Source organism: Melanerpes formicivorus, unplaced genomic scaffold, assembly GCF_026170545.1.
Source record: "Melanerpes formicivorus ecotype bairdi unplaced genomic scaffold, bMelFor1.0.p_v2 SCAF_20, whole genome shotgun sequence".
NCBI classification, from domain to species: domain Eukaryota; kingdom Metazoa; phylum Chordata; class Aves; order Piciformes; family Picidae; genus Melanerpes; species Melanerpes formicivorus.
The window spans coordinates 9,454,083-9,481,354 of record NW_027142372.1 but is presented as its reverse complement, the minus strand read 5'-3'; the positions used below and the strand labels follow the sequence as shown (position 1 = coordinate 9,481,354).

At 49.2% G+C, this 27,272-nt stretch overlaps 1 protein-coding gene across 2 annotated transcripts in view; it reads right to left on the bottom strand.

The window, feature by feature from the left end:
- Positions 1–24,483, bottom strand: part of FANCA (FA complementation group A) — a 43,470-nt gene extending 18,987 nt beyond the window's left edge. The window contains exons 1-24 of one of the 2 annotated variants that reach the window (XM_068150745.1): positions 24,444–24,483; positions 23,777–23,886; positions 22,963–23,014; positions 22,358–22,500; positions 21,781–21,876; positions 19,275–19,348; positions 18,214–18,332; positions 17,512–17,594; positions 17,051–17,084; positions 13,921–13,987; positions 12,780–12,892; positions 11,478–11,554; positions 11,115–11,256; positions 9,623–9,756; positions 8,268–8,378; positions 7,550–7,645; positions 7,394–7,453; positions 6,566–6,654; positions 5,640–5,700; positions 5,506–5,555; positions 4,440–4,513; positions 2,305–2,409; positions 590–732; positions 69–139 (exon numbers count right to left, since the gene is read on the bottom strand). In XM_068150745.1, coding sequence (XP_068006846.1) covers positions 69–139; positions 590–732; positions 2,305–2,409; positions 4,440–4,513; positions 5,506–5,555; positions 5,640–5,700; positions 6,566–6,654; positions 7,394–7,453; positions 7,550–7,645; positions 8,268–8,378; positions 9,623–9,756; positions 11,115–11,256; positions 11,478–11,554; positions 12,780–12,892; positions 13,921–13,987; positions 17,051–17,084; positions 17,512–17,594; positions 18,214–18,332; positions 19,275–19,348; positions 21,781–21,876; positions 22,358–22,500; positions 22,963–23,014; positions 23,777–23,886; positions 24,444–24,483 — 2,144 coding nt within the window. The remainder of the gene's footprint in view (positions 1–68; positions 140–589; positions 733–2,304; positions 2,410–4,439; positions 4,514–5,505; positions 5,556–5,639; positions 5,701–6,565; positions 6,655–7,393; positions 7,454–7,549; positions 7,646–8,267; positions 8,379–9,622; positions 9,757–11,114; positions 11,257–11,477; positions 11,555–12,779; positions 12,893–13,920; positions 13,988–17,050; positions 17,085–17,511; positions 17,595–18,213; positions 18,333–19,274; positions 19,349–21,780; positions 21,877–22,357; positions 22,501–22,962; positions 23,015–23,776; positions 23,887–24,443) is intronic. The other variant, XM_068150747.1, reaches the window with a different exon arrangement.
- Between the last annotated feature and the right edge of the window lie 2,789 nt (positions 24,484–27,272).

The window sequence follows — 27,272 nt, the reverse complement described above, 5'->3', positions numbered from 1 at the left end:
TGGGTAAGCACTGAAATTCTAGTGTTTAGCCAGTTCTGAGTTCCCTGCTTCTTTCACTCACATCTTACCTGTCAGGAGGGTTCGAATGGGAAGCAGCAATTAGGTTTTGGCAGAATGATGTCAGCAGAAGATCAACAACCTGCAATGAGAGGCACGTTGCTAATTCCTACTTATCTAGGTCTGGTTTTGTGCTGCATATGTATTGCTTCTGACATTGAAAGAAGAGACAAATTGGTTAATGGCATGCACCAGTTGCACAGGATCCACTGGTGCTGAGAGAAGCTGGGAAGTTAAGCTCCCAACAGCCCTGGAATGATCCCAGCCCCCAACTATCAAGAGGAGCCTGCTGAAGAAAGCTAAGCTCACCATAGGATTGCTCAGACAGGACATATCTCTACATCTCACCACCAGTCACCCCACAACTTCCAGGAGGTTAAACACATGAATAGTTTGTGCAGGGCAGGAGCAGGCAGACAAAAGGAGGATGAATTTCCTGGTCTCTGCAGACAAACAGCCTTTCACACCTATCCAGCTGCACTTTTACCTCCCCAGCCTCACTGTTTCTCACCCCCAGCCAGATGGTACTCACAGGCTGATGGCTGGGCTCCAGCCTGGGGGCAGAAATGTCTATTTGGATTGGAGAATTTGAAGTAGCAGCTTCATTCTCATCGCTGCTGTGGCCCAAAACGCTTCTGAGTCTGTCAGAAATAACAGCAATCTGTGCTGGCACATCTGCAGGAACAGAATGGCAGAACCAAGACAGAAGGCATGGAAGAGTTACACCTCCACATGGCAGGAAGAACAACAAATAGATACTGAATAGATTAATTCATCACAGCCCAAAGTAGGTTATGAAAAGCTTTACTGAGCAAAAAAATGTTAGCTGGGACACAGTGATCACAGACTCACAGAATGATAGTTTAGGCTGGAAAAGACCTTTAGGATCATCAAGCCAAATCATTCTCTAACTCTAGCAAGTCTGCTGCTAAACCAACTCCCTCAGTATCACATCTCTTGTCTTTTAAATGCTTCCAGGGATGGGGATTCAACCATCTCCCTGGCCTGTTCCAGTGTTTGAGAACTCTTTCAGTCTGTAAGTTTCTTCTAATGTCCAGCCTAAACCTCCCCTGGTGCAGTCTGGGGCCATTTCCTCTTGTCCTATCACTTGTTCCTTGGGAGAAGAGACCAACAACCACCTGGCTCCAAACTCCTTTCAGGGAGTTGTAGAGAGCCAGAAGGTCTCCCCTCAGCCTCCTTTTCTCCAGGCTCAACAAACCCCAGTTCTCCCAGCTGCTCCTCACAAGACTGGTTCTCCAAACCCTCCACTAGTTTCATTGAATCACCATCTCCACCTTAGAAGCCAGCAGTACTTTTTCCCCAGTGCTACTACCAACACACATCAGGACCAGTTTTTCACACCAGAAAGGAAAAAGGTTCAAAAGGGGCCCAAACCACTGGGCAAGCCCAGGAACGGTGCTGCCCCTCTGGCAGAGATCAGTGTGGTACCAAGTGACCATCACAAAGCTGCAGACCTGGAGTTCTGAGCTCAAGTAGGGGAAAGGAGAGACCTTGCTGTGGCCTTTCAGTACTCAGAGGGGCTGGTAAGAAGATGGGGACAGACTTTTTAGCAGGGCCTGTCGCGACAGGACAAGGGGTGATGGTTTAAACTAAAAGAGGAGAGATCCAGACTAGATAGGAGGAATTTATTAACACTGAGGGTGATGAGACCCTGCCCCAGTTTGCCCAAAGAGGTGGGAGATGGCCCATCCCTGGAACCATTGCAGATCAGGTTGTTTGGGGCTCTGAGCAACCTGCTCTAGTTCCAGTTGTCCCTACTGGCTGCAGGGAGGTTGACTGGATGAGCTTTAAAGGTCCTGTCCCACCCAAAGCAGTCTGTGATTCTGATTTCACAGAAGGAGCAGCACATGTGTTTCCAAACTATTTAATACTGTTAAATGAAGGAGCAAAAATGAGAAGTCCCTTCCAGCAGCTCTTCCCTGGTGAATGATTGATTCTGTCCCCTGGTCACTCTGAAGTGCAGCCATTTTTGTAGTCACCTCAAAGATGGGATCAGGGAACAGATTCCAGTTAACAATAACCAGTCTGTGATGGTGTGAAAGACATCAGCTGTTAAATACTTAGATATTCATAGCTAGAAGGGCTATACAGATCTGAAAGATGACCATCTTCAGATCCCAGTGGCAAGTAACTCCTGCTGCTGCTCTGGCCAGCATTAGTCACCTTTATTAACCCAGCTGTTGCAACAAGCACTTAGGGGTGGCTCTAACTTGCCTCCCTGCATACCTTTGTGTTTAGCCTGGTCCACAACCAGTGCTCTCAGCTCAGCCAGTTCAGCCTCCAGCTGCTCAATAGGCTCTTTGGAATGGTCAGTCTTTGCTTTTGCTTCATCTGGATATGAGAGAGAGAGAAACACAACAGCTCATTCTCACCCCGTGTGTTACACCAGCATTCAGCAGCAAGCAGCAAGCAGCATTTCCTTTTCTGAAAGGCATAGCAGAGCCCCAAAACATCAATCTGCCACAGGTGCAGCTCTGCTTTCATGTCCAAATGTGCCATTTGATTAATCATTTATGAGCTTACACCTAGCTGCAGAAAGGATTCAGCTTTTAAAGACAAAAAGGAAAGGAATTCTCCTTCCAGAGCTGCCTTCCTACTTGCTTCAACTCTCTGCCCCTCACAGCAACGTTTGCTGTCCTCAGAAGACTCAAACACAGACACATACAGGATGCTACAGCACCAGCTCCTCAAGCCAGCACCGTGCCCCATCTCCAGACATTCCCTGTAACTCTTCTTGGCTTAAAGAAGAAATAAAAGGAAATTCCTGTTGCCACTACAAAGAGTGTCACCAGCTGCCACCTGTGCAGCTGGCTGGGCAGGACAGAGTCTCCTACACAGCCAGAAATAACCCAGCCAGGAACAGGAGTAAATAATTAATTCAAATTAATACTCATTGCAAAGAGGCTGTAAAGCAGAGAGGTGTTGGGAGCCTGCTGAGTCACCTCCTGTGCTCAGGGAGCACCAGCAGGGCAGGCCTGGAGCTGGCAACAGCCAGTCCTGCCCCAAATCCTGCCTCTGTGCAAGGGGCCCAGGAGGGATCTGGGTGCAGGGCGTGGGACTGGGGAGCAGGGGGTGGCAGAGGACATAGAGCAGAATGCAGGGGATGGGATCAGGATGCAGATCAGGATGCTGGGGAATGGCAGGGACCCAGCTCAGGTCAATCAGAATGCAGGGGACACGATTAGGATGTAGGGGCTGGCAGGGGATGCAGATCAGGATGCAGGAGACGGGATCAGAATGCAGATCAAGGCGTAGGAGATGGCAAGGGGTGGGATCAGGACACGGGACACAGATGAGGATAGAGGGGATGGATTACCATGTAGGGGATGGCATTAGGATGTAGGGGATGGCAGGGGGTGCAGATCAGAGTGCAGGGGATGCAGACCAGAGTGCAGGGGACGCAGCTCAGGCCATGCCACTAGAGGTCACTGGCAATTCAAAGGCTCCTGCAGAGCCCTGATTGCCCGTCGGGATTGTGCCCATCCCGGCAGGCCCCAGGGATCCCTCATCCTTGCCGTTGCCAGGACAACCTCCGCAGGCAGGCTCTGCACATCTGCGCTCCCAGGACTGCTTTGTCATGGCTCTGAGCTGCAGCATGGCCAGGAAGCTGCAGCATGGCCAGAGAGCTTCCAACACCCCAAAAGCACTCCAAGAAGGGGCCAGTCACAGATCCAGCTTCAGACTGTCATCCCCTCTACACCCTGGGAGTGATCCCTGCTCATAGTTTGACCTTTTCATTCCACATAAACCTGCAGTGAGGGGGCTGCCTGTTTTAAGAGGCACTGGAAACACCCACTTGCTGAAAGAGAGAGCAAAGCTCATTACATACCAGTTAAACCAACACACCAGTGATGTGGCTGCAGGGATGGGGCCTTCCCACCCAAACAACTGTAAACTGCACTGCACCCCCTTTAGAGCTGACACCTTCCCCAGCCCCTTCTGTTCTCCAGGCCCCAGTAATGCACTCTTAAAGGAGGATGACATTACTCAAGGGCTGAGCACAGCCAGCTCACACCCAGGGCTGTGAAGCATCCAAGCTGCAAAGGCTGATTCGTTGGGATGTGTTTGAGGTGATGTCAGTCAGCCAGACTGAGATGATGTCAGTCAGCCAGCTCAGGCATCCTGCAGCCTCAGCACCATGCTCTGCACCAACCCAGGGCAGAAATCCTGCCTGAGCAGGAGACAATCACTGTAGGAGGAACTAGGTGGTGTCTCAGTAAGAGATTAAGAACATGCAGGTATGTATGGACAGGTTAAAGACCTCCTCAGCCTTAACTTCTGGAAAGTTTCCCCTCCAGGGGTGAAGCAATGGAAGTATTAATTTGTCTTCAAGCTGATGCATAAGTAGATGCATTTTTTACCTTGTGTTTTCTCCTTCAGAGCATGACAGGCCTGTGTGTACGTGGAGTACAAGTTTGAGGGGATTTTATCAGCTCTAGGAGAAGAAAGAAAAAGACAGACATCTATTATACCACATAACCTCATTATGGTAAACAGAAGCACACACAGCAGCTCTGCCATGAAATGTCATTACAGCAGCTCTGAAGCACAGAGAGCATCTCAAGCATTTTTTTAATCATCATCTGACACAAAGGCCAGAAAATTATATCCAAGGCTTCCAGGGCCAGTATTAGAGGTGTGTAACACACACTAGAATCAGAGAACCATGGAATCATTTTGGTTGAAAGAGACCTCTAAGATCATTGAGTCCAAGCATTAGCCCAGAACTACCAGGTCACCACTACGCCATGTGCCTCCACACCACATCTCCATGGCTTTGACAACCCTCCAGGGATGGGGACTCCGCCACGGCCCTGGACAGCCTGGGCCAGGCTTTGACAACCCCCAAGGGGAAGAAATTGTTCCTCATGTCCAACTTAAATCTCCCCTGGGGAAACTTGAAGCCACTTCCTCTACAGGAGCCCAATACTGACTATGTTATTAATGCATTAATACCCATTTCATGTGCAGTACATGCTTAAGATCACAAGCTGTATGACATGCAGTGTTCACACACCTAAAACACCCAGGTGATGGACACCAGTCTGACCTTCAGACTCAGCACAAAATTATATCCAGCACTAAAAACATATCACACATTCAGCTGCTTCTCTTCCAGCTTTCCTGATGAAGAGTGATCCAGTCTGTTTTAGCCAGACTGAAATGACAAGGTAGGACCCAATCCCTCACTTGCAGACAGAGCTGCTAACATTTTTTCCTTCATGACAGGTAGCAGAGGAATTACTGCGTTTAAAATCAAGCTGCAATGCAGACAAGCTCTTTCAAACAGGTCTGCAGGACAAGCCTGAGTTCTGAGAGGGGCTAGATGATCCCTAGAAGTCCCTTTCAACCTCCACCACTCTGGGATTTTGTGAAGAAGAAAGTCCAGAAGCTTGTGGAGAAAATATCACTGGGATGTCTCAGTACCTCTTCAAAGCCTCTATAAAAGCCAGGCGAGCATCTGGGGTTTTTGGAAGCTGCAAGAGAAAAAGGAGGAAGTCAGGAGCAAACCCACAGCTCCTGGGAGGGTCACAGAAACAAAACCAAGAGCAAATACTAACCACACGGGGCTGGAGCAACGCAGGAAGAAACCAAGAAGTGTAATAAGGCCGCCTGAAAATACTGCAACAGAAAAGGAGTAGAGCAAATTATTAACAGTGCTGAGGCTGCCAGGAGCCATTCCCTTACCTCGGGAATTCATTTGGCTCCTGCAACACCAGGAATGACCACAAATTGAGTTCAGCTGAGATGAGCAGTCATTAATTCCTTTAACTTAGCTTTTTACTTAGCAGAAGAGTTGTGGACTTCTCTTGCAGTGTGCACACTGCTCCAAGAACCTCTCTGTGGGTGACACCTGAGGATGTGGGGAACACAGGAAGACCTTCCCCAAACTTCTTTTACTCACACCCTCAATTTTCCTTGTTTTGTTGTTTTGCTTTGGAGTTGGCTAGTAGGAATGGAATGGAATGGAATGGAATGGAATGGAATGGAATGGGATGGAATGGAATGGAATGGAATGGAATGGAATGGAATGAACCAGGTTGGAAAAGACCTTTGAGATCATCGAGTCCAACCTATCATCCAACACCATCTAATCAACTTAACCCATGGCACCAAGCACCCCATCCAGTCTCTTCCTAAACACCTCCAGTGATGGGGACTCTACCACCTCCCTGGGCAGCACATTCCAGTAGCCAATCTCTCTTTCTGTGAAGAATTTCATCCTAACCTCCAGCCTAAACCTCCCCTGGTGCAGCCTGAGACTGTGTCGTCTTGTTCTGGTGCTGCTTGCCTGGGAGAAGAGACCAACTCCCACCTGGCTACAACCTCCCTCCAGGTAGTTGTAGAGAGCAATAAGGTCTCCCCTGAGCCTCCTCTTCTCCAGACTAAGCAACCCCAGATCCCTCAGCCTCACCTCACAGGGTCTGTGCTCCAAGTAGTAGTAGTAGTAGTAGTAGAGCTAAAGTCAAGAAGAGTGGAGAAGTACCTGGCTTCTATCACAGATGTTGGGATCTTCCTCGTGGTCTCAAAGATCTGAAGGGCCTTCTCAACATCACGAAGGGCTTGGCCCTGGGGCTGGCTCACACAAGCAACAAGAAGAGAAAACTGTGGTGAGGAATGAAGGGTGGAGATAACCTTCCCTGCTTGTTCTCTTGGGGTTAGGAGCAGCTCTCTGTGCTGTGAAGGGAGACGATGAGGACTGCCTGATATGCAGAGTCAAACTATGGGATGGAGAAACAGGGTCTGAGCCACCAGCCCATGTCAATAAGGCTGGTACTGGCAACAACTTCATTGGGTCAGCCCAAAGGTCCAGGTGGGTCTATCCCTCCTACACCAACTCCACCAGAGACTCCTACTCAACATCACACTGTTTATCCAATCTTCTCCCAAGAGGACAATATCTTTTCTGTCACAGAACCATTTTGGTTGGAAAAGACCTTTAAGATCATTGAGTCCAACTATTACCTAACTCTACAAAGTCTGGTGCTAAACCATGTCCATGAGTACCACATCTCTGTGTCTTTCAAACACCTCCAGGGATGGGCATTCAACCACCTCCCTGAGGAGCCTATTCCAGGGTTTGAGAACACTTTCAGTGAAGAAGTTTATTCTAATATCCAAGTGCTAAGTCTAGTTTTCCTGAAACCTGGGGAGAACCTCCATATTTATAGCTACTAAACCCTCTGTTTTAATGCTGGAGATTGCCAGCATGCTCAAACATGGTTGCAATGGCAGAGAGGGGGGTGACCTAAGCTCTTTTCCTGTAGAAAAAGAGCAGGACTGATGAGAAGATGGTTAATCAGAGCAGCAGTACCTGCACAGATTCATCTGTGGAAGACAAGTCTTCATAGAGCCCCATATCTTCTATTGCAACCTGTGTGAGGTAAGAGAGATGCACATTGTCACCACAACACAGCTTATGTCATGGCAGATGCAGAAAGAACTCTTCAAAGAGACAATTTGCACTAACTTTGAGGTCAGCCAGCCTGGTTTTAGCCAGAGTGATGTACTCCAAGAGAAGGGAGCGATGCTTTGCTGGCACCACCGGCGGGTACATTATATGGACCTGAAATGGGAAAGTCACAACAAGAGCTGCCAGTGTGAAAGAAATCCATGGAAAATCCTGGTTAAGGTCTACAGTCATTTACCTCAAACATCCACAGGATCCCTGGATCCCAGCATAGTGGGTGTTGAAAGGGACCTCTGAGGATCATCCAGCCCAACCCCACCACTAAAGAAGGCACCCACAGCAGGCTGCCCAGGATCACAACATGCAGGAGGGTTTGGAATCTCTCCAGAGAAGGAGACTGCACAACCTCTCTGGGCAGCCTGCTCCAGGGCTCCAGCACCCTCACAGCAAAGTTTCTCCTCCTGTTCACATGGAACCTCCGGGGTTCCACTTTGTGCTTATTGCTCCTTGTCCTGTCACTGGGCACCACTGACAATAGTGTGCCCCATCCTCTTGCCCTCAAGCCTTTAGCTCTTGCTGAGCACTGAGCAGATACCCTCTCAAGCTGCTCTTCTGCAGGCTAAGCAGCCCCAGGTCTCTCAGCCTTTCATCCTCACAGAGATGCTCCAGGCCTCTCAGCATCTGTGTAGCCTCTGCTGGACTCTCTCCAGTAGTTCCCTGTCCCTCGTGAACTCTTCTGTCAGTCTCCAGCAAACCATGTCTGTCAGCATGTCCTCACCTTCAAGTATGGAGCTGTCTCAAAGGGCACAAGCTCTGACAAGAATTCAAAGAGGAAGACCAGAGCTTTCTTGCTGCTCCCATGGTGACCACCAGCATTCCCAAAGGAAGTCTGTGAAAGAGGAGAAAATGGCAATACAGTCCTTCAGTGTGGAGAGAATCCACATCCCACACAAGTCCCAGACATCATCCAGGTATCTGCCTTCTGGTGAATTCTTCAGGGAAAGCCTAGAGAAACCTCTATGGAAGTTGTCTTTGTGCCTCTTTGTCTAGTTCCCAGAAATCCTGCCATGCCATGCTCAGATTTCTGATGTGCTCTCATAAGAACACTCAGAGTTAAACAAAGCAACACCAGCTTTGAAGGGGGCTCACAAGAAAGAGGGAGAGGGACTGTTTGCAAAGGCATGTAGCAACAGGAGAAGGCACAATGGGTTTAAACTAGAGAAGGGTAGGTTTAGATTGGACATTACTATACTTTCCTATGAGGATGGTAGAACACTGGAACAGGTTGCCCAGGGAAGTGTTGGAAGCCCTATCCCTGGAGACATTCAAGGTCAGGACTGATGGGGCTGTCCCTGCTTACTGCAGGGGGGTTGGACTAGATGACCTTTAAAGGTCCCTTCCAACCCAGGGCATTATATGGTTCTATGAAAATGCACCAAAGAACTGAGATTTATGAGGGGACCACCACACTGCCTGTTTCCACACAGCTTTTTCTGAGCATGAGATGGAAAACAGGCCACTCTAAGACTTGCAGAACACAACTAGCTTCCCTTTTGGTACATCCTGATACATCAGCAAAGGCTGAGCTCAGATTTGCAAACTCAGAGGAAGGCATCTGCAGGTCTGAGTGACATTTGCATACCTAAAATACCTGCATGTTTACAGCTAAAAGCTAAGGAGCAATTATCTCTGAGGTCCAACACAGCAATTACAGCTGCATGCAAACATCCAGGAAACAGGAATGCTTCATCTGCAAAACCCAACAACTTATGCAACAGCACTGGTTATCAAGACACTGAAACACATCCAGGATTATGATTACAACAGGAATTACATGTCTGCATTCCTGACAGATCACTAGAGGAGGCAGCATGGACTTCCAAGATGAAAGAAGGGAACTCTGGAGAAAGCCAAATATATTCTGTGCAGACACAAAGGCTGCAATAAATATTAAACCATCCCCCAAAGTAATACAACCACTCATTACTCTTCTTTCCTTTCTTACTCCCCTCTCTCTCTAATTCCTGAGCATCTTGTGTGAAACTAGGCTTTTGCTGGGCAGAACATCCCTCACACACAGGTTTCTCACAAACTTCAAACAGAGATTCCCAGTCAGGCCTCATTTGGTCTCACCTTAAACCATTCAGAGTAGGGCATGAAGACAGCAGGGCCCTCCAGAGCAGCCTGCCGAGCGATCAGGAAGGCTGTGATCAGGTTCTCCATGTCATAATTCTCAAAGGCCTTTAGCAGGAGCTGGCCCAGCAGATCTAGGAACAGAAAACCAGAACCTCAAACTTTGCTCTTGCAATGGTGCACAGTAAATGGGGACAAATACCTGTGATGGAGTGTCTGCCACATGAAGAAGGATATACACTGCAGCTTGGGGAACCCTTAGGACTTGCTTATCTCTTTTCATGCATTTTGAACAGTCAAATAGTCTCAGATTTCACAGAATCACAGAGTGGTCTGGGTGGGAAGGGACCTTTCTAGGTCATCTGCAACAAACAACCTGACCTGCAACAGTTGCAGGGATGGAGCACCTCCCACCTCTCTGGGCAACCTGGGCCAGGGTCTCGCCACTCTCAGCATCAAAAATGTCTTCCTTCTATCCAGTCTAAATCTCCCTCTTTTAGTTTCAAACCATCACCTCTTGTCCTCTCACAACAGACTCTGCTCAAAAGTCTATCCCCGGCCTTCTGATCAGCTCACTGAAGTTCTGGAAGGCCACAAGAAAGTCTCACTGGAGCCTTCTCTTCTTCAGGATGAACAACCCAAACTTTCTCAGCCTGTCCTCACAGCAGAAGGCTTTCAGCCCTCATACCATTGCTGTGCCCTCCTCCAGCCCTGCTCCAACAGGTCCATGGCTCTCCTGTGATGAGGTCTCCAGACTCACTGCAGGACTTTCAACCTGCAATAACTACAGGGAGTCCAGCAATGAGACAACCAGTAAGATAATCTACCAAACTCAAACAAAAGGGGTCAAAAGCACAGGTCTTGTGAAGAGCAGCTGATGGAACTGGGGTTGTACAGCCTTGAGAAAAGAAGGATGAAGGGAGATCTTCTGGCTCCAGGTGGGGATCACTCTCTTCTCCCAAGGAACAAGCAACAGGAGCAGAGGAAAGGGAAACAGCCTCAGTTTGCCCCAGAGGAAGTTCACTTTGGACAGTAGAAGAAACTCCTTCACTGAAAGGGTTTTCTAACCCTGGAACAGGCACCACAGGGAGGTGGTTGAATCCTCATCACTGGAGGTGTTTGAAAGACACAGAGATGTGGTGCTGAGGGACATGGTTTAGCACTAGAGTGTGATTCGATGATTCTAAGGTCTCCAGCAAAGAGAAGAGAGAACAACTAAGCTTCAGTAATCACTACGCCAATTAATTAATTATTAAGATAATTATCAAGTAACCACTCTCAGCTATACACAAAGTCTGAGAAGCATCAGGCACAAGGTCTGATATGGACTCTCTGAATGGAAAAGAAGATTTTCTGCTGTTCTTTTCCACACAGCAATCTCAACCCACCAGCTAGGCACAACTCTGCCGCTGCTCAGCCAGCACAGTTCCCTCTGAGAGCCTTAGGAGCAACTAAGAGACCTTGGCTTGCAGGCTTGGCAGCCCCCACATACCTTTGAAGAGCTGCTCAGCCTCAGCCTGACAGACCAACAGTGTGGAAACACAGGACAGGATGTGCTGCCAGTTCACCTCGTGGGTCTCCAGCACTTGCTGCAGCTGGCAGATTGCCTCCTTCGCACCCAGCACCACGAACAGCTGGAAGAGTGACAGCAGCTCATTTTAGCTGTGACACGCAGCCATAGTCAAGGTTAGTATATAGCTAGAAGTACTTTCCCCTCATTCTTCCTCTTGCCTACAGTTCCTGGCAACTGGGTCAGGTGCTGTGATGGGAACTGACTACTTTTGATTAATCTTGTTTCAGCTATTTCAGCAAACATAAAGCCAGCAGTTCCCCTTGTGGCAGCGGGCAGACATACTCTGCGGTACAGGGTGGTCAGCAGCGAGCAGGTTCTTGTGAAGCTCCACTCCTTCTGCATGCGGATGGCATCAGGCACTGCAGCCAGAGAAAGAAGAGTTTAACTCATCAGATTTTTAAAACACATCCAAAATGCAGAAGTTAACCACAGAAGTTCTCCCTTTGGCAGCCAGCAAAAGCTGCCCACTGAAATCTTTTCTAGGTGGAAGGCAGCGATGACCTGGCTCTCCTCCACACTACAGGCCAACAGCTCAGAGTGATTTTACCAGAGATTTTGGAACTTAAAGGTATTTATTCCTTAAAACACTAAGCTGCACAATCACCAATCTCAGACTAAACCCCTTCAATCCTGCCTTTTTCTCAACCAAAAGAAAGGCCACATCTTGTGCCTAAAGCCACACAGGGGCCAGATCAATTTAGCCCCAAGCTCTCCCCACAGCACCACCTCTCCCATCCAGTTCCTCCCTTAGCCAGAGCTGATCCCAGCAGCCAGAGCTCTCCAGTGTCATAGAATCATTAAGATTGGAAAATACCTTAAAGATTGAGTCTAATCATTAACCCAGCACTGCCAGGTCACCACTAAACCATGTGCCTCAGCACCACATCTCCATGGCTTTGAAACCCCTCCAGGGTGCTGGGCAGCCTGGTCCAGACCTTGACAACCCTCAAAAGGAAGAAACTGTTCCTCATGTCCAAACTAAACCTCCCCTGGGGCAACTTGAGTCCATTTCCTCTCGTTCTATCACTTTTTCCTTGGGAGAAGAGACTGACCTCCACCTGGTTCCAGCCTCCTTTCAGGGAGTTGTAGAGAGCCAGAAGGTCTCCCCTCAGCCTCCTTTTCTCTAGGCTGAACAACTCCAGTTCCTTCAGCTGCTCCTCACAAGGCTTGTGCACCAGACCCTTCACCAGCTTAATTGCCTTTCTCTGGACATACTTCAGCACTCAATGTCTTTCTTGGAGTGTGGGGCCCAAAACTAAACCCAGGATTCAAAGTGTGGCCTCAGCAGTGCCAATCAGATGTTAGTCCAATTATCTGCTCAGCAGCCATCGGCTGAAGCTGTGTTTGAAGGCACTGATTGATCACCTCAGCTTTTCTCCTGAACTACAGCTCTCTACATGATTTTTCTGTCTCATCTGTCACTCTGCTCACACAGCCCCTGGGAAAGGGCTGGAAGCTGGGCAGCTCTGCTCTACCTCAGGATTCTCCCGGCTGGGCGCCACCCAGTGAGGCCTCAGTGAGATAGATGGAGCTTTGGACAGGAAACAACACACCTTGAGGACACTTCTCCTCCCCTGTTCCTACCTTTCAGCAATGGGTTGTAGGTAAGCACCTTGGTCAGGGTGTGTCTGAAGAACTGCTGCAAGGAATCCGGATGCACAGCGCTTTGATAAACAGGCACCCTGAACACGTTCAACCTGCAAGCAACCAGGAGACCAAACAATGTACAGCAAAGACCAAGCTGGTTAGAGACTCATTTTCCTTCTACATCTTTCTCCTCAAACTGCCAGAGCTACCCTTTTTAAAGTGTGTCTTTAAATATCTGTTGGTCACTCAATATTACACAGAGGTCAGGTGTACACAGGTGACTCTAACACACACCCCTGCACAAGACAGGTCTGAAGGGTGATAGAGAATCACAGAATGTTTTGTGCTGCAGGGACCTTTAAAGGTCATCTAATCCAATCCCCCTGCAGTCAGCAGGGACATCTGCAACTAGAGCAGGCTGCTCAGAGCCCCAAACAATCTGACCTGCAATGGTTCCAGGGATGGGGCATCTACCACTTCTCTGGACAACCTTGACCAGGATCTCACCACCCTCAGTGTAAAGATTTTCTTCTTGTATCCAGACTCTTAATTCAAATCATCACCCCTGTCTTGTCACAACAGGACCCTGCTAAAAACTCTGTATCCATCTTTCTTATCAACTCCTTTACATACTGAAGGTTCAAAGCAGTTAAATAGCAGGTCTGGAAACAAGATTTGGGAGATGAAGGCACCTCCTGGATGTTTCTGCTCAAAAGCAGAATGAGACATCTGACAGGGGGAACTCAGTGCAGGCCAAGAGGGTGCTCCAAGGTTGGTTCTAGCCCTGCCAGAATGCCTTTTACAGTATCACAGTATCACCAAGGTTGGAAGAGACCTCAAAGATCATGAAGTCCAGCCTGTCACCACAGACCTCATGACTAAACCATGGCACCAAGTGCCACGTCCAATCCCCTCTTGAACCCCTCCAGGGACGGTGACTCCACCACCTCCCTGGGCAGCACATTCCAATGACCCATTCCAATTTTCCTACCCAACACTCAAATTTTTATGAGCATTTTCACTTGCACATGGATGATCTTCAGGATTCTCTAATAGACAGCACTGGGGAGGGGTGGGCATTCCCCCTATTTCAGTAATAAGAATAGCTATGATGTTACTCAGAGGAAATGTTTCTTACCAGAACTTCATAGCTTTCAACGTGGAGACATCTTCTTGCTTCTCCTTACCAACAGCATCAAGCACCCCTGCACCCCAAAATGAAGACACAAAAGTACAATGAGAAATGGAAGGAGCTGTGACACTGAACTCCATGGGCAAGAACTGACAGGAAAGAGAAATTTCTTAGAATCATAAAGGTTGGGAAAATCTTTGAGTCCAACCATGAACCCAGCACTGCCAGATCACTACTAAACCATGTCCCTCAGCACCACATCTCCATGGCTTTGAAACCCCTCCAGGGATCCCTGCTGCCCTGGGCAGCCTGGGCTAGGCTTTAATAACCCTCTCAAGGGGAAGAAATTGTTCCTCATGTCCAGCCTAAACCTCCTCTCAGGCAACTTAAGGCCATTTCTTCACTTGTTTCTTGGGAGAAGAGACCAACCTCCACCTGGCTCCAACCTCCTTTTTCAGGGAGTGATAGAGCCAGAAGGTCTTCCCTCAGCCTCCTTTTCTCCAGGCTGCACAACCCCAGTTCCCTCAGCTGCTCCTCACAAGACTTATTCTGCACACCCTTCACCAGCTTTGTTGCCCTTTTTTGAACCCACTCCAGCTCCTCAATGTCCTTCTTGGGGTGAGGGATCCAAAACTGAACCCAGTACTTCAAGGTGTGGCCTCACCAATGCTGAGTACAGGGAGACAATCTCAGCCTTGCTCCTACTGGCCACACTGTCGCTGATTCAGGCCAGGATTCTGTTGGCCTTCTTGGCCACCTGGACACACACTTCAGCCTCCTGTTGATCAGCACCCCCAGGTCATTTTCCACCATGCAGTTTCCAGTCACCCTGCCCCAAGCCTGGAATGTTTATGGGGTTGTTGTAACCATGCCAGATGCAGTTAACAGTTAATTACGAGAGGGCAGTGCCTGGGTGGCCCTTTCCCTCACATGCCTTGCTAAGGCAGTGCACAGCATGGAGCTCTCTCCTCCCCTGCTGAGAAAAGCTTCAAGGTTAAGCAGAGAGAAAAGGAGATCAAGTCCACTCATCCTCGGGCACGGGAGTTCAGCTGAGCACTGTCGGTGCTCCCGTGCTGTGCTCAGCCTGTCCTCCTCTGCTGAAGGTTTTCCTCAGTAGTGAATTATTTCACATGAAGAATCTAATGTTCTCCCAAGCAGCTGATTAAACCCCTCAAAGGTGACCCAAAAGTGCACACTAATAAAAATACCTTATAATAAAAACTCATTTAACAGAGTTTTCAGACACACAGACTGCAGCAGCCTGCAGCAGCAGGGACTAAGCAGAGTGAAGGTCAAATGAAGAGCAGGTTAGCAGAGTCCTGTTTGCCAACTGCCAGCTTGTCCTCCTCCTGGTTATTTTTCACTGTTAAAGGGTCATCTGAGAAAGGGACTCCTCACATTAAATCCTAAACCACTTCTCTCACTGACTTCCATTTGCAGAAGCTCTCTGTAAGGCTCTGGCTGCAGACAGCAATCCCTGATGTGAAGTAAAGGCCCAGCCTGGCAGTGCCCACAGGGAGAGACACAAGAGGGAGAAACCTTGGCACAGTGGTTCTTGGTTACCTTACAGCAGCAGGGAAGCACCAGCAGTGAGCACCTCGTGACACATGCCAGCAGGACACCTGGCACAGCCTGGCACCGAGACAGGAGGGTGATAGAGGGTGTACAGGCAGATAAGAGAAATGCACCAGTGTAAGGCACAGGAGGAGGTGCCAGAGAGCATGAGGAGGAGCTGAGAGTGTGAGGTGTTAGTGAGCATGAAGTTGTAATATGTGTGTAAGCAGATGCTGAGTGAGCAGGATCTGTCAGTTAGTGTGAGGAGGTGCAAGCAAGCAGGAGGAGGTGTGAGGCAGTGTGAGCTGTTAGGCAGAGTGAGGAGGTGTAAATGAGTGTGAAGAGCTGTTTGGATATGAGGAAAAATTTCTTTACTGAAAGAATGGTCAGGCATTGGAACAGGCTGATCAGGGAGGTGGTGGAGTCACCATCCCTGGAGGTGTTCAAAACGTGTAGACATGGTGCTGAGAGATGGTTTAGTGGGCAGGGTGGTGTTAGGCTGATGGTTGCACTCGATGATCTTAGAGGGCTTTTCCAAAGGAAACAATCCTATAATTCTGTGAGGGGAAAGTGAGCATGAGGAAGGAAAGGCAAACCTGAGCGTGAACTGAGCAAGCATGAAGAGCTATGGGCAAGGGAGGAGGAGTAAATAAGCATGAAGAGATGTAAGCAAGCAAGAGCAGCAACTGTAAGCTGTGAACTGTTAGTGAGCAAGGAAGTGTAAACGAGAGTGAAGAGGAGCTGTGAGTGAGTGTGAGCTGTTAGTGAGAGGGAGGATGTGTAAACGTGTGAAAATCTCAGTAAGGAGGTGTAAACCAGTGTGAAGAGCTGTTAGTGAGCCTGAAGAGGAGCTGCTAGTGAGTGTGAGGAGGTGCTAGTGAGTGTGAGGAGGTGCTAGTGAGCGTGAGGTGGTGTCAGCAAGTGCTTCCTCTGCTGTACAGCAGATACAGCAATTTACCGTGAAGAGCACCTGTGACACGACAAAAATAGCCTTCCTGGGTGCTTAGTCTTTCTGCATCAGGATTTGTGATGCAAATCAGGGGCTGCTGCACTTGAGCTCACAGAAACAGCAGGACTTGCCCGGGCCAAGAAGAGTATGCTGGGACACCTCTTGAAGATTGGCCTTTTAAAATGTGAACAGTAGTTGTCTTTCCTCAGCATTAAAGAGAAAAATAAGTTTCACAAACATTAGTCTGCAACTCCAAACCATGAGCCAGCAAAACAGTTTATTTACACCATAACTTTGTGAATTCAAAGTTTAGTTTATTGAGCAGAAGCAACGGTCCTGGCCTAACCTCTCTGCTACAACTACTTCCCATGAAATCCATTGAGGGATCAACCTGCTGTTGCAGCTGGGAGCAGAACAACGAGCTGGGCATGAAAGGCAAGGGATGATCTGCAGGGTTAGGAGGCACTTCATAATAGGGAAAGGAAAAGCAGAGGCACAGGAAATCAGTCATTGTACAGAAGGAAAAGCACCCCAGGCAAAGGATTCCTGCTGAGAGATTTAGTGGTGAAGGAGGAACATAAGTTGGGCAAACAGCAGTGACTGCCCAAAGCCAGGGATCACAAAAGCACTTACATGTCAACATCCTCTGCAGGACAGCGTGGCAGATCTGTTAAAAAAAAGAACAAATTTAGAACATTCAGAGTTTGAAAGAGCTCCAGTTATATGCAGGAAAAGCAAGTTGACTCAAAGAAAGAGCTTTGTCCCCCTTAAAGCTGAACTGTTACCTCAGGCTGTGCTGCAGAGCAGATACAATAGAGGGTGAGGATTTCCCATGCTCAGTAGCATCCTGTGCCTCACATTCAAATGGAGAAAAGAGCAAACGAGGTGAAACCAAGAAGCTTAAAGCCTTTGACACCGCACCCTGGTCCTTAAAACAGCCTTTGTCCTGGTCTCACCATTCCTTCCTCACCACTCCAACACCCAGACCACCACCCTTTCTTTGTTCCTGATTTATTCACACCCAGCAAGGCACAGAGGTGTATAATGGAGCCACTTTGAACAGCCCTTTGTCAATAGGTTCCCTTTGTCCTTACAGAGGGGATCTTCTTGGATTCCAACTTCCTCCCCAGCTCCCAATTCTGCTGAAAGCCATTCTGGAGAAACACGATTGCCAAGTCTGCAAATAAAGGAGGAATTAATGTTTCAGAATCTCCATTTCTCTGTCCTTCCCCCACCTCACAACAGCTTCAGTGTCCGAAACACCTCGCTCACTACATACAGGAACCATTTCTTTTCCTGGAGTAAAACTGCTCCTAGGCAAAATGGCCAAGAACAATGGATGGTGAGGGGAACAGACATTCAAAGGTCTTACACTGTGGTTAGCACCTCAGAACTCACATGGAATATACCTGAACCACTGCACTGCTCCAAACTCCTTCCATCACATTGTGAAGGGATTTTCCTCCCCCCCCCCCCCCCCAACAAAATGGCAAAATAACTACCAGAAAACGACTGGAGGTAGAACTGCTAAGTATTCCTGATCCAAAATCTCTCAGACACTTTGCAGAAGTGTCACACTCAGCATATCATCATCTCTGGCCTCACAGACCTCACAGTCATGCTTTCTTGTGATGCTCTAATGAAAAGGGGCAGAGAATTTCAGTATTTCCCTCACTGAAATGAGGAAAGAAAACTCAGGGAGGGCTCTGTCCTTACACTTCCAAGCCTTTGGCTCATATAGCCCTCACTGCAGGGACTGTGGACTCACATCCAGCCCTGCTGCACCAGTGCCTTGCCTGAGAGAAGGTGCCTGGCAAGCTCCACATGCCCGGTGAGCTCCACGTCCTCAGCCCGCTCGCAGAGCCCCCGGAGGCTGCTGCACAGCCACTCCACCACAGCAGGGACGGCAGAGCTGCTGAGAACAAACCAAACACACCAAACTCAATCCCTCCTGCTCTCTCTGAGGTTTGGGTTTTCCCACCACCATTCTCTTGGACTCAGCAAAGAGCCATCTGTGCCGGGCTCCACCCTCAATGTGGCATCTCATTTCTTTAGTCTGAACCAGCAAGAGCTTTATTTGCTTTGCAAACAGATGCCACAAACACACCCAAAGGAAAAAAAACACATCTGCAGTTGTGTGCTCAAGTGTCTCATAGAACCAGAGACTTGTTTTGGCTGGAAATGATCTTTCAGACCATCAAGTCCAACTATTAGGCTGGATGTTAGGAAGTTCTCCACAGAAAGAGAGATTGGCCATTGGAATGGGCTGCCCAGGAAGGTAGTGGAGTCACCATCACTGGAGGTGTTTGGGAAGAGACTGGATGGGGTGCTTGGTGCCATGGTTTAGTTGATAAGATGGTGTTGGGTGATAGGCTGGACTTGATGATCTCAAAGGCCTTTTCCAACCTGGTCTATTCTATTCCATTCTCCCAGTAACCAACCAACCAACTTCAACATTAGACATCAGGAAGAAATTCTTCCCCATGAGGGTGGTCAGGCACTGGAACCAGGCTGTCTAGAGAAGTTGTGCAGGCTCCAACCTCGTGTGTGTACAGAACCAGGTTCTATGGGACCTTGAGCAGCCTGGTCTAGTAGCAGGTGTCCCTGCCCATGGCAGGGGAGTTGTAATGATCTTTAAGGTCCTTTCCCACCCAAACCATTCCATGATTCAACTGTGCTAATTAACCTGGAGTAACCTCCCAAACCAGAGTAACTCCTTAACTCCTGTTAATCTGATCACTTGCCAGCACCTGACTGTATTCTTAGTCCAGAATACTCATGAGACTAATCCCTGATTTACATCTCAACAGGCTTTAAAGGATTAAATACATCTGCAAACCTCAAAACCTCTGCTCACCTCTCCAGCAGCTCTCCCAGACCAACAATGCTGCCCCTGTGCAGGTGCCACACAGCTTCCAGCACTGGAGGGTCCTAAGTAGACACCAAAATTAAGCACAGTGAAGTCTGCATTTTGCAGTTAACATTTGAGTGACATAAAGGATACTTAAATAACTAAACCTACATTCCTTTCCTTCAAACTCCCCACAACTTATTCAAACCTTAAAACAACAGCAGAGGAAACCCCAGATGAGGAAAGATGACATTTGATTTCCCTGCCCCCTCCCCCAGTACAAATTTCATAGTTTAGGGCTGTGGATGCATCATCCCTTTAATTATTCATGGTCAAGTAATCAATACACCCATCTGTGTCCTGCTGCAGTAATGCTGATGCTGCATGTTCAAAAATATCCCAGAAAACAGGAAACACCACAAAGTTTCAAGCCTTGATTCAGATCCAGAAGTAGATCAGAGAATTAGCAGTTGGCTCATGATGTGTTTATTAGTCTCTGTGAAGCCAGTTTGCCGCTCTCAAACCCCTTTCCTAATTGGAGATGATACAAAAGGACCCTGGAACCATGTGGGCAGAGAGGACACAGAGGGGAAAAAACAACCCCTGCTCCTCAGTGCCAGGCTTGCCATCTGCAAATGAGGCACAAGGCATCACTCCCATGGGAATGAAACTCCTGCTCTTGATGCCTCCCTGCAACGTCCTCCCAAATCCCACCTGCAACAGCATGACCTGGACATGCTGATTAATACCTACACAGTAGGTGGCCACAGAATGGGGCCAGAGTCTTTCTGGCAAGGGGCAGCAGACACAAACTGGAACCAGGAGGAGAAGAGCCTTTGCTGTGAGGGTGCCAGAGACATGGAGGAGGCAGCCCAGAGAGGCTGTGGAGTCTCCTTCTCTGGAGATTCCAAACCTGCCTGGACATTGTGATCCTGGGCAGCCTGCTGTGGGTGACCCTGCTTTAGCAGGGAGGCTGGACTAGATGATCTTCAGAGCTCCCTTCCAATCCCCACCATGCTGGGATTCAGTGAGAATCCTGCAACCAGCAGGGAAAAGGTGCAGCAGCAGCAGCTTCCGCTTGTTCCAGCCTCTACCCAGAAGTGCTCCTTGTGAAGGAAGAGGTATGTGGGGGTCTGTGGCACACAAACCATTCAGGAGAAAACCCCAGCAGCTTTTCACAGCCACCAGCAGCTGCTGAGTAGCGTGACCCCAGACTTGCCCACACACTTTGTCCTCAACAATCCAATTCTTTCCTGTAACAATCTCAGTTACACAGCAGCATTTGATCTCCATGTCTACCTGAGAACAAGGAGATCTTGATCAGCCCACAAAACACATGGGATTCTATTTTCAGCCCAAGATCAGATACTTGAGACCAGAGTATGCCTCTTATCCTGGCAGATCAGCCTCCTCCTTTCCCACCAGAGCAGCAAGCAACCAGAACTGTCCCCCCAACTAAAAAAGTCCTTAACCCCACTTAGGGCATCACTTAGCTCAAGATAACAAAGCACCCAAGTGAAACCAAGACAACACATCTGTGAAGCACCACAACCTGCTAACTGCTATCACATTTCTCTTGGGCCATTTTCTACCTGAACTCACTGGGGCTTATCACCATTCCCAGGTAAATGGAGCAGAGAATTAGAACAGCAAAGACAGTCTGAATATTGGGGGTGAAGGACATAAAGGACTTTTGGAACTGTGCCACCCCTGAGCTAGCTGGAGCCTCAGCACTGCCTGGTCAATCGATCTGGATTGCTTAGCACAGAGAGCAAAGCTACTGCTGGAGACTTATCAGAGTGCTTCACTGATAACAACAAAGCAGAGAAGCAAAAGAGGGAAGAAAACGATCCCCCCGCCCCCCCTGAGCTTCCACCAAGGTGTGGGGCCACCTCAGATGAGTCTAACCCTGTTAGATGCTGTAATTCCACACACTACTGCCATGTCCCTCCTGGCTGGCTCTGAGTGAGGAGCAGCCATGCTGAAGAATCATAGAATCACACAGAGTTAAAACATCTTCTGTGGAGAGTTAAGACACTCTCCTAGCTCCCCCAAACACCAACCCCTGACCACCAAGATGCTGTCAGCTCCTTTGTGGCAGCTTCCTACAAGTGGCTATGACATTTTAATCATCCACTTGCTCCCAAACCTCTACTAAATCCTCTACAAAAAACAAACAAACAACACAAAACCACAGCCACAAAAACAAGGAAGCTCCCAGTAAAGCTGTTTTTAAATAAACCAAACCAACCCCCAGCATTTATAGTTCAGTTCATGCTTTGGATAAGGTCAGAAGGACCTTTTCAGGAGGAGTGAATGATTCAAGAAAACCATGGCCAGTGATGAGACTGCTCTGGGGCACCCAACACCCACTGGGGGAAGCAGAATGGACATCACAGTCCTTCACCAGTCCATTTAACAGTTATCCTCAGCCTTCATGGGAGGCTGCCACATCCCACAGATGAAGTCTAACTGGTCTGTAACACAGCAGTGTTTCTCCATGGGCTCTTACCTTCATTCTCCACAGCTCCTGACAGAAGCGGGAGCGACAGAACAAATTGTTTGCCAGCAGATCCTTGATGGCTTGAAGCAAGCACAACAACTTCCTCTGGAATCACCCCAGAAAGGAAGCAGAAATTATTTCCCTTGTAAACAACACATTCTGAGAATAACAATTGGTTGCTTTTCCTTGTTTGCTGCTTTTTAAAGGCTGGAGAGGATTCATGGGGAAAGCCCAAACGTCTCTGCTAAGGTTGAACTAGAGGCAGCCAGGCTGAGCAGTGACAGCAACAAGTTTTTGGCCAGCACCATACCAAGCCACATCAATAAAGGTGGAATCATGGATTAAAGAGATGAAGTTACAGCAGAGGCTACAGCTCAGGATCTGCTTAGAGAAGCTGTCAAACCCAGCCACCTCCCTGCTGAGGAGCGCACAGCACTCCTGCAAGCGTGTGGGGCACATAAATGTGTAATTGGCCACTCAGGTCCTAGGTGCATGGGTGGCTTTATCAGAACAGATAAACTGGGTTTAAAGTCAAACCTAACAACACTGTTTGCTTGATAAACTGAATGTAAACCTCTTCCCTTACCCTCTGGTCCAAGCTCAGCAGTGGGCCTTGAGAATGGCTCGCAGAAGCCCGGCAGATCCGTTCAATATTGGTAGTGGCAGTTTTGGCTGCCAGGATGGCTGGGGGGACACCCAACCTCGAGGCTTGCTCCTGCAGGACAGAGGCTGGGGAAAACAACCAACCAACCAAATAAAACAAACAAACAAACAAAGCAGAAAGCTGACAGGCAGAAAATAGTACTCTGAACATATGACTAAGATGACAGAAATCCCAAGTCTTAAACTTCTTCAAACACAGGTGTCATTTGTTCGTATCATTTTAATTCCCATCGTATCATCCCTTTACTGTCCACAAAACAGAGGCAAAACAGCCAGGGCTAGAGGTGAAATATCCCCCCTAAGCAGCTCCTTAGGAGTATTTCAGTCTTGTGGGGCTCACAGTAACACTTTCACATCAAATTTAATAATCAGACCTTGCCAGAGGTGCTGGCACCAGACAAGTAAGCAATGGAATACCAGAGCAAAGGAAAGAAAGTAAAATTAGGATTGCATTGATCAGGCAGAAGTTCAGAACATGAAGAAAAGCTCTTTCCCACGTCTGTTTCCAACAGATTCTCTTTCACTCACCTACAAGTGATTCTGATGGTGCATTCCCAGCTGGCTTGACTGAACCTTCCACCTAGAAACCAAACACAACCAGAACAGTCTTGGATGTCCCTCACAGCCATTGACAAACCTCTTCTCTCTCAGCACGCTGAGCAGCCCTGGCATTCCTGAGGGCTGGAGCAGCTGAAGTGAAAGGAACTGCAAGTTCCCACATGGTTGAGGTAAACCAGAGATTTCAGGGCACCTTACAAGATGGAACATGTCAAAATGTTGGATCCTTTTAGAGTTAAATCCCCTTTTTTTTTGCTTTTTATACAGAGAGATCATTTGCACAGAAAGAAACATCCTTGTGGCTGAACTGCAAGAATTGTCTGTTCTATCTGAATTGTCTACTCAAGTTAACAAAATCAAAAGCTTTCTCTAGTGTGTGAGAAGGTAGAACATGACCAAGTCAGAATGCTGGCTCAGGTGAACTAAAGAGGTTCTCATAAAGGGTGGTAATTTGGAGAAAACCCAATAGTGTCTCCTGACTTTTTTTTCCTGTATTCACAAGAAGCCAGTTGTGACCCCTCCCAAAAGGTCAGAAACCATGCTTAACCATTTTCAGTCTGTAACAATAAAACACAGAGGGATAAAGGGGGGGAAATAACCTTATTTGTGCAACACATACCTCTCAACTTCAGCTTACTCCTACAGTGCTGGTTTGTCTTTCCTTCTATCAGCAAGACTTGCCCCTAGTACTTTCATTCTGCAGTTGCCCTGATCGAACCTGCCTCAGCCAGCACCTCCTGCAATCCCCATTCTGACCATTACACCCCAAACTGCCCGCTCCTACCTCCAGGAGGAGGTCATTCAGATTCTGATGGTGATCCAGAAGGCGCAGGACTGCTTCCCGGACCTCTGCTTCACTCCCAAAGGTGATTTTTCGTTTCCTGTCTCTCCCTGCTGAGAAATTAGGATTGATTTTAGAACCTACACCTTGCTCCCATAGCCTCCCAAGGCCACCTCCTTGTTACTGATAGGACAAAGGTGGCCCCAGCCAGACCCTTGCTAGCTGGCAGCATGGCACGAGCAGCGCAGGATGTTGCTGTAGAGTTTGTTCCAAGCAGTTCTGCAGATGAAGCTTCATGGCCTTCAGTGTGAGCAGCACAGCACAGCACAGCCAAAGGCCTGTCTGGCACTGTCAGGCATCAGCTTCCAAAGGCCCTGATGCTCCTATTCCAGGACAGGAGCCATGGCACGGCCACAGGATATCCATTAGAAGACTATCCCTATAGGAGCCACAGCAGGGCCACCAGTCTTTTGGAGAAGACTCCTGGGGAAAGCAGGAGCTGAGGCGAGGGGCTGCCAGAGCCCAGCAAAGGTCGAAGGGAGGGGGGTGGGGGTGGTGTATGTGGGCGGAAACATTCCTTCTTCCCTTCCCCTCTCCCTGTCCCTGCAGAGATCGCCAGGCCACCACCTCGGTCAGGGGAAACCCGTTGCTGCTCTCAGCCCGGACCTACCCAGCAGGTCCCGCCATGTCCTCCCGCCCGTGCCCGCCATCATCCGCCAAACTAACCCGCCCGCCCTGCGTCGCCATTGGTCGCGCTGGGCGAGGCTGCCGTGGACCATTGGCTGGGAACGCAGAGTGGTTCCGCCCACTGGCTGCGAGAGCTGCGTGGTCCCGCCCGTCCGTCCGCCATCTTGGTAGTGGCGGAGGCTGTGCCTGCCATGTCGGGGAGGGCGGGCGGCGTGGAGGGGGTGAGCGGAGCTGCAGTCAGCAGGGACATCTGTAACTGCAGCAAGTTGCTCAGAGCCCCAAACGATCTGATCTACAATGGTTGTAGGGATGGACTCACAGCAGAGGGTTTCCAGCCCTTGGATCGTTGCTCTGACTCCAGTCTAACAGGTCCATGTCGCTCCTGTGCTGAGGACTCCAGAGCTGGACCCAGCACTGCAGGGTGGGTCTCAGCAGAGGAGAAGGGCAGAATCCCCTCCCTCCCCCTGCTGCCCACACTGCTGGGAAGAGCCCAGGATATGGCTGGGTCTGGGCTGTGAGCACTCATTGCCGGCTCATATCCCGCTTTTCACCCCCACGGTTTTCACAGTGCTGCCCTCCAGCCCTTCATGCCCCCAGCCTGGACTAGTACTGGGGGTTGCCCCGATCCAGGTGCAGGACCTTTCGCTTGGCCTTGTTGAATCTCATGATGTTCACATGGTCCCACTTCTCCAGCTTGTCCAGGTGCCCATGCATAGATCCTGTCCCTCAGGAGTGTCACCCACACCACTCAGCTTGCTGCTGCCTGTAAACATGCTGATGGTGTTCTTGATCCCACTGTGTCACTGATGAAGATAATAAACAGCACTGGTTCAAATGTGAACCCCTGAAGGACACCATTGGTGTGTCTCCATCTGGACATCAAGCCATTGACATGGTCACAAGGCTTTGTCACAGGGCTTTCCCTTGAGAGGTCCTGAAGGGAAGACACCTGGCTCCAGGGGGCCCAGCACAGCAGCAACAGGGGTGAAGCAAGGCCCTTATAACCCCACATCCCTCAGGGTGAAGGTGCTGCATGCCCTTTAGACCCCCAGGAAGGGGACAAGTGAAGGCTGGAACTCCCACGGGGAGAAGTTACCATCTGGGCATTGCTGGGGGCAATAAAAGATTCATGAGGAGCAGCATGGAATTCCCACAGGGATTTTCCCTGGTTGCCTCTTATCTCATCCTTCCTGGAGATTAACTGCTGCTGTTAGTGTGCCCTGCAGAGGGTTGGGACAGGAGGTGGTAATTCCTTAGAAGAAGGATGGCAGGTGAACAACCCTTGGGTAGTCACCATCACCCTGGGGTGCTCCCTGTTAGGAGGCTACAGCTTCTGTTTGCAGAGGTTGAAAACACTGTGCTGGAACTGGCTGGGGGATGTTTTTCTTGTGGTACTGGTGACTCAGCAGCACTTGCTGCTGAGAGCTGGAGAAAACCTTTCTCAGCAGTGCCAGCAGGAGATGAGGGTCTGGGTCTGGCACTGCCAGTGTGATCTGCTGCAGAAAGTCACTGCATTACTGAATCTGGACTTGGAGACAGTAAGTGAAACCCTTCCCAGAGTGGAACCCTTTCCAAAATCACATTTCCAAATCACTTTAAACCCCCAATGCCATCATCGTATTTGTGACAGCCCCAGGTTTTGGAAGGGTACATCACATTCGTCCCTTCTGTCCCCCAGGCAAGTTGCAGTGCTGACTGGAAAGCTGAGGGAGCCCTGACTGAGCAAAGCAGATAAAAACCTCAACCCTGCCAGGAGGGGCATCTATGGGACTTGTGGATGGTGGGAATGGTCTACACAGGGCAACAGAAGACACAGTCACAACTGAAGGAGTGGGGATATGAGATGTGGTACCTCCACATTGTGCCTGGGAAGACTCAGGCAGGAGGAAAAGGGAAGGGAAGGGAAGGGAAGGGAAGGGAAGGGAAGGGAAGGGAAGGGAAGGGAAGGGAAGGGAAGGGAAGGGAAGGGAAGGGAAGGGAAGGGAAGGGAAGGGAAGGGAAGGGAAGGGAAGGGAAGGGAAGGGAAGGGAAGGGAAGGGAAGGGAAGGGAAGGGAAGGGAAGGGAAGGGAAGGGAAGGGAAGGGAAGGGAAGGGAAGGGAAGGGAAGGGAAGGGAAGGGACTAACCTGCCTCCAGACATCTTAGAGATAAGCAGGGAAGAAGAAAAGGAATTATTTGGCAAAGAACAAAGAGGAGAGCGTGGGATGGGGCAGGGAGGGTAATTTCAGCTGGAGGCAAGAGGAAGCTGCCTGTCTGAGGTTGACACCACTGAGCTCCAGCTATGGGGAAATGTCCCAGGCATATGGAGGCTCAGTGGCACTGGGATGTCCATAGTCCCATCCTCCCCTGCAGACAGGCCAGTACCCATGGTGAGGATGCCATTGCCCACGGGTGGCAATGGAACAGTAAATGTCTGTTACTAGTGCTGGTGGCAGGTCCCTGTGGCCTCACTGTCTGGTTGGCCATCAGCGAGCCGCGCTCGGTGTATTGAATCCTTCCCTGCGCTGTGTGAGATGCATCAAGTGATGCCATCTGTGCACAGAGCTCTCTTTAATTAAAATATTCATGAAGAAGGATCAAGAAGGGGAATGGAGCTTTAACAAACCTGCTGTGATTCAGTCTCTCTGCTCTCCACCCCATTGCTCTCCTTCCACAGCAGGGCAGAGCTGGCTGAACCTGGCTGGGCTGGGCACCAGGATTAGGTATGGGTGTAACCTGGAACCCAGGAGGTTCCATATTTGCTGTGAGGGTCTGGATGTTGTGATCATGGGCAACCTGCTGTGGGGGGTGGATTAAATGATCTCCAGAGGTCC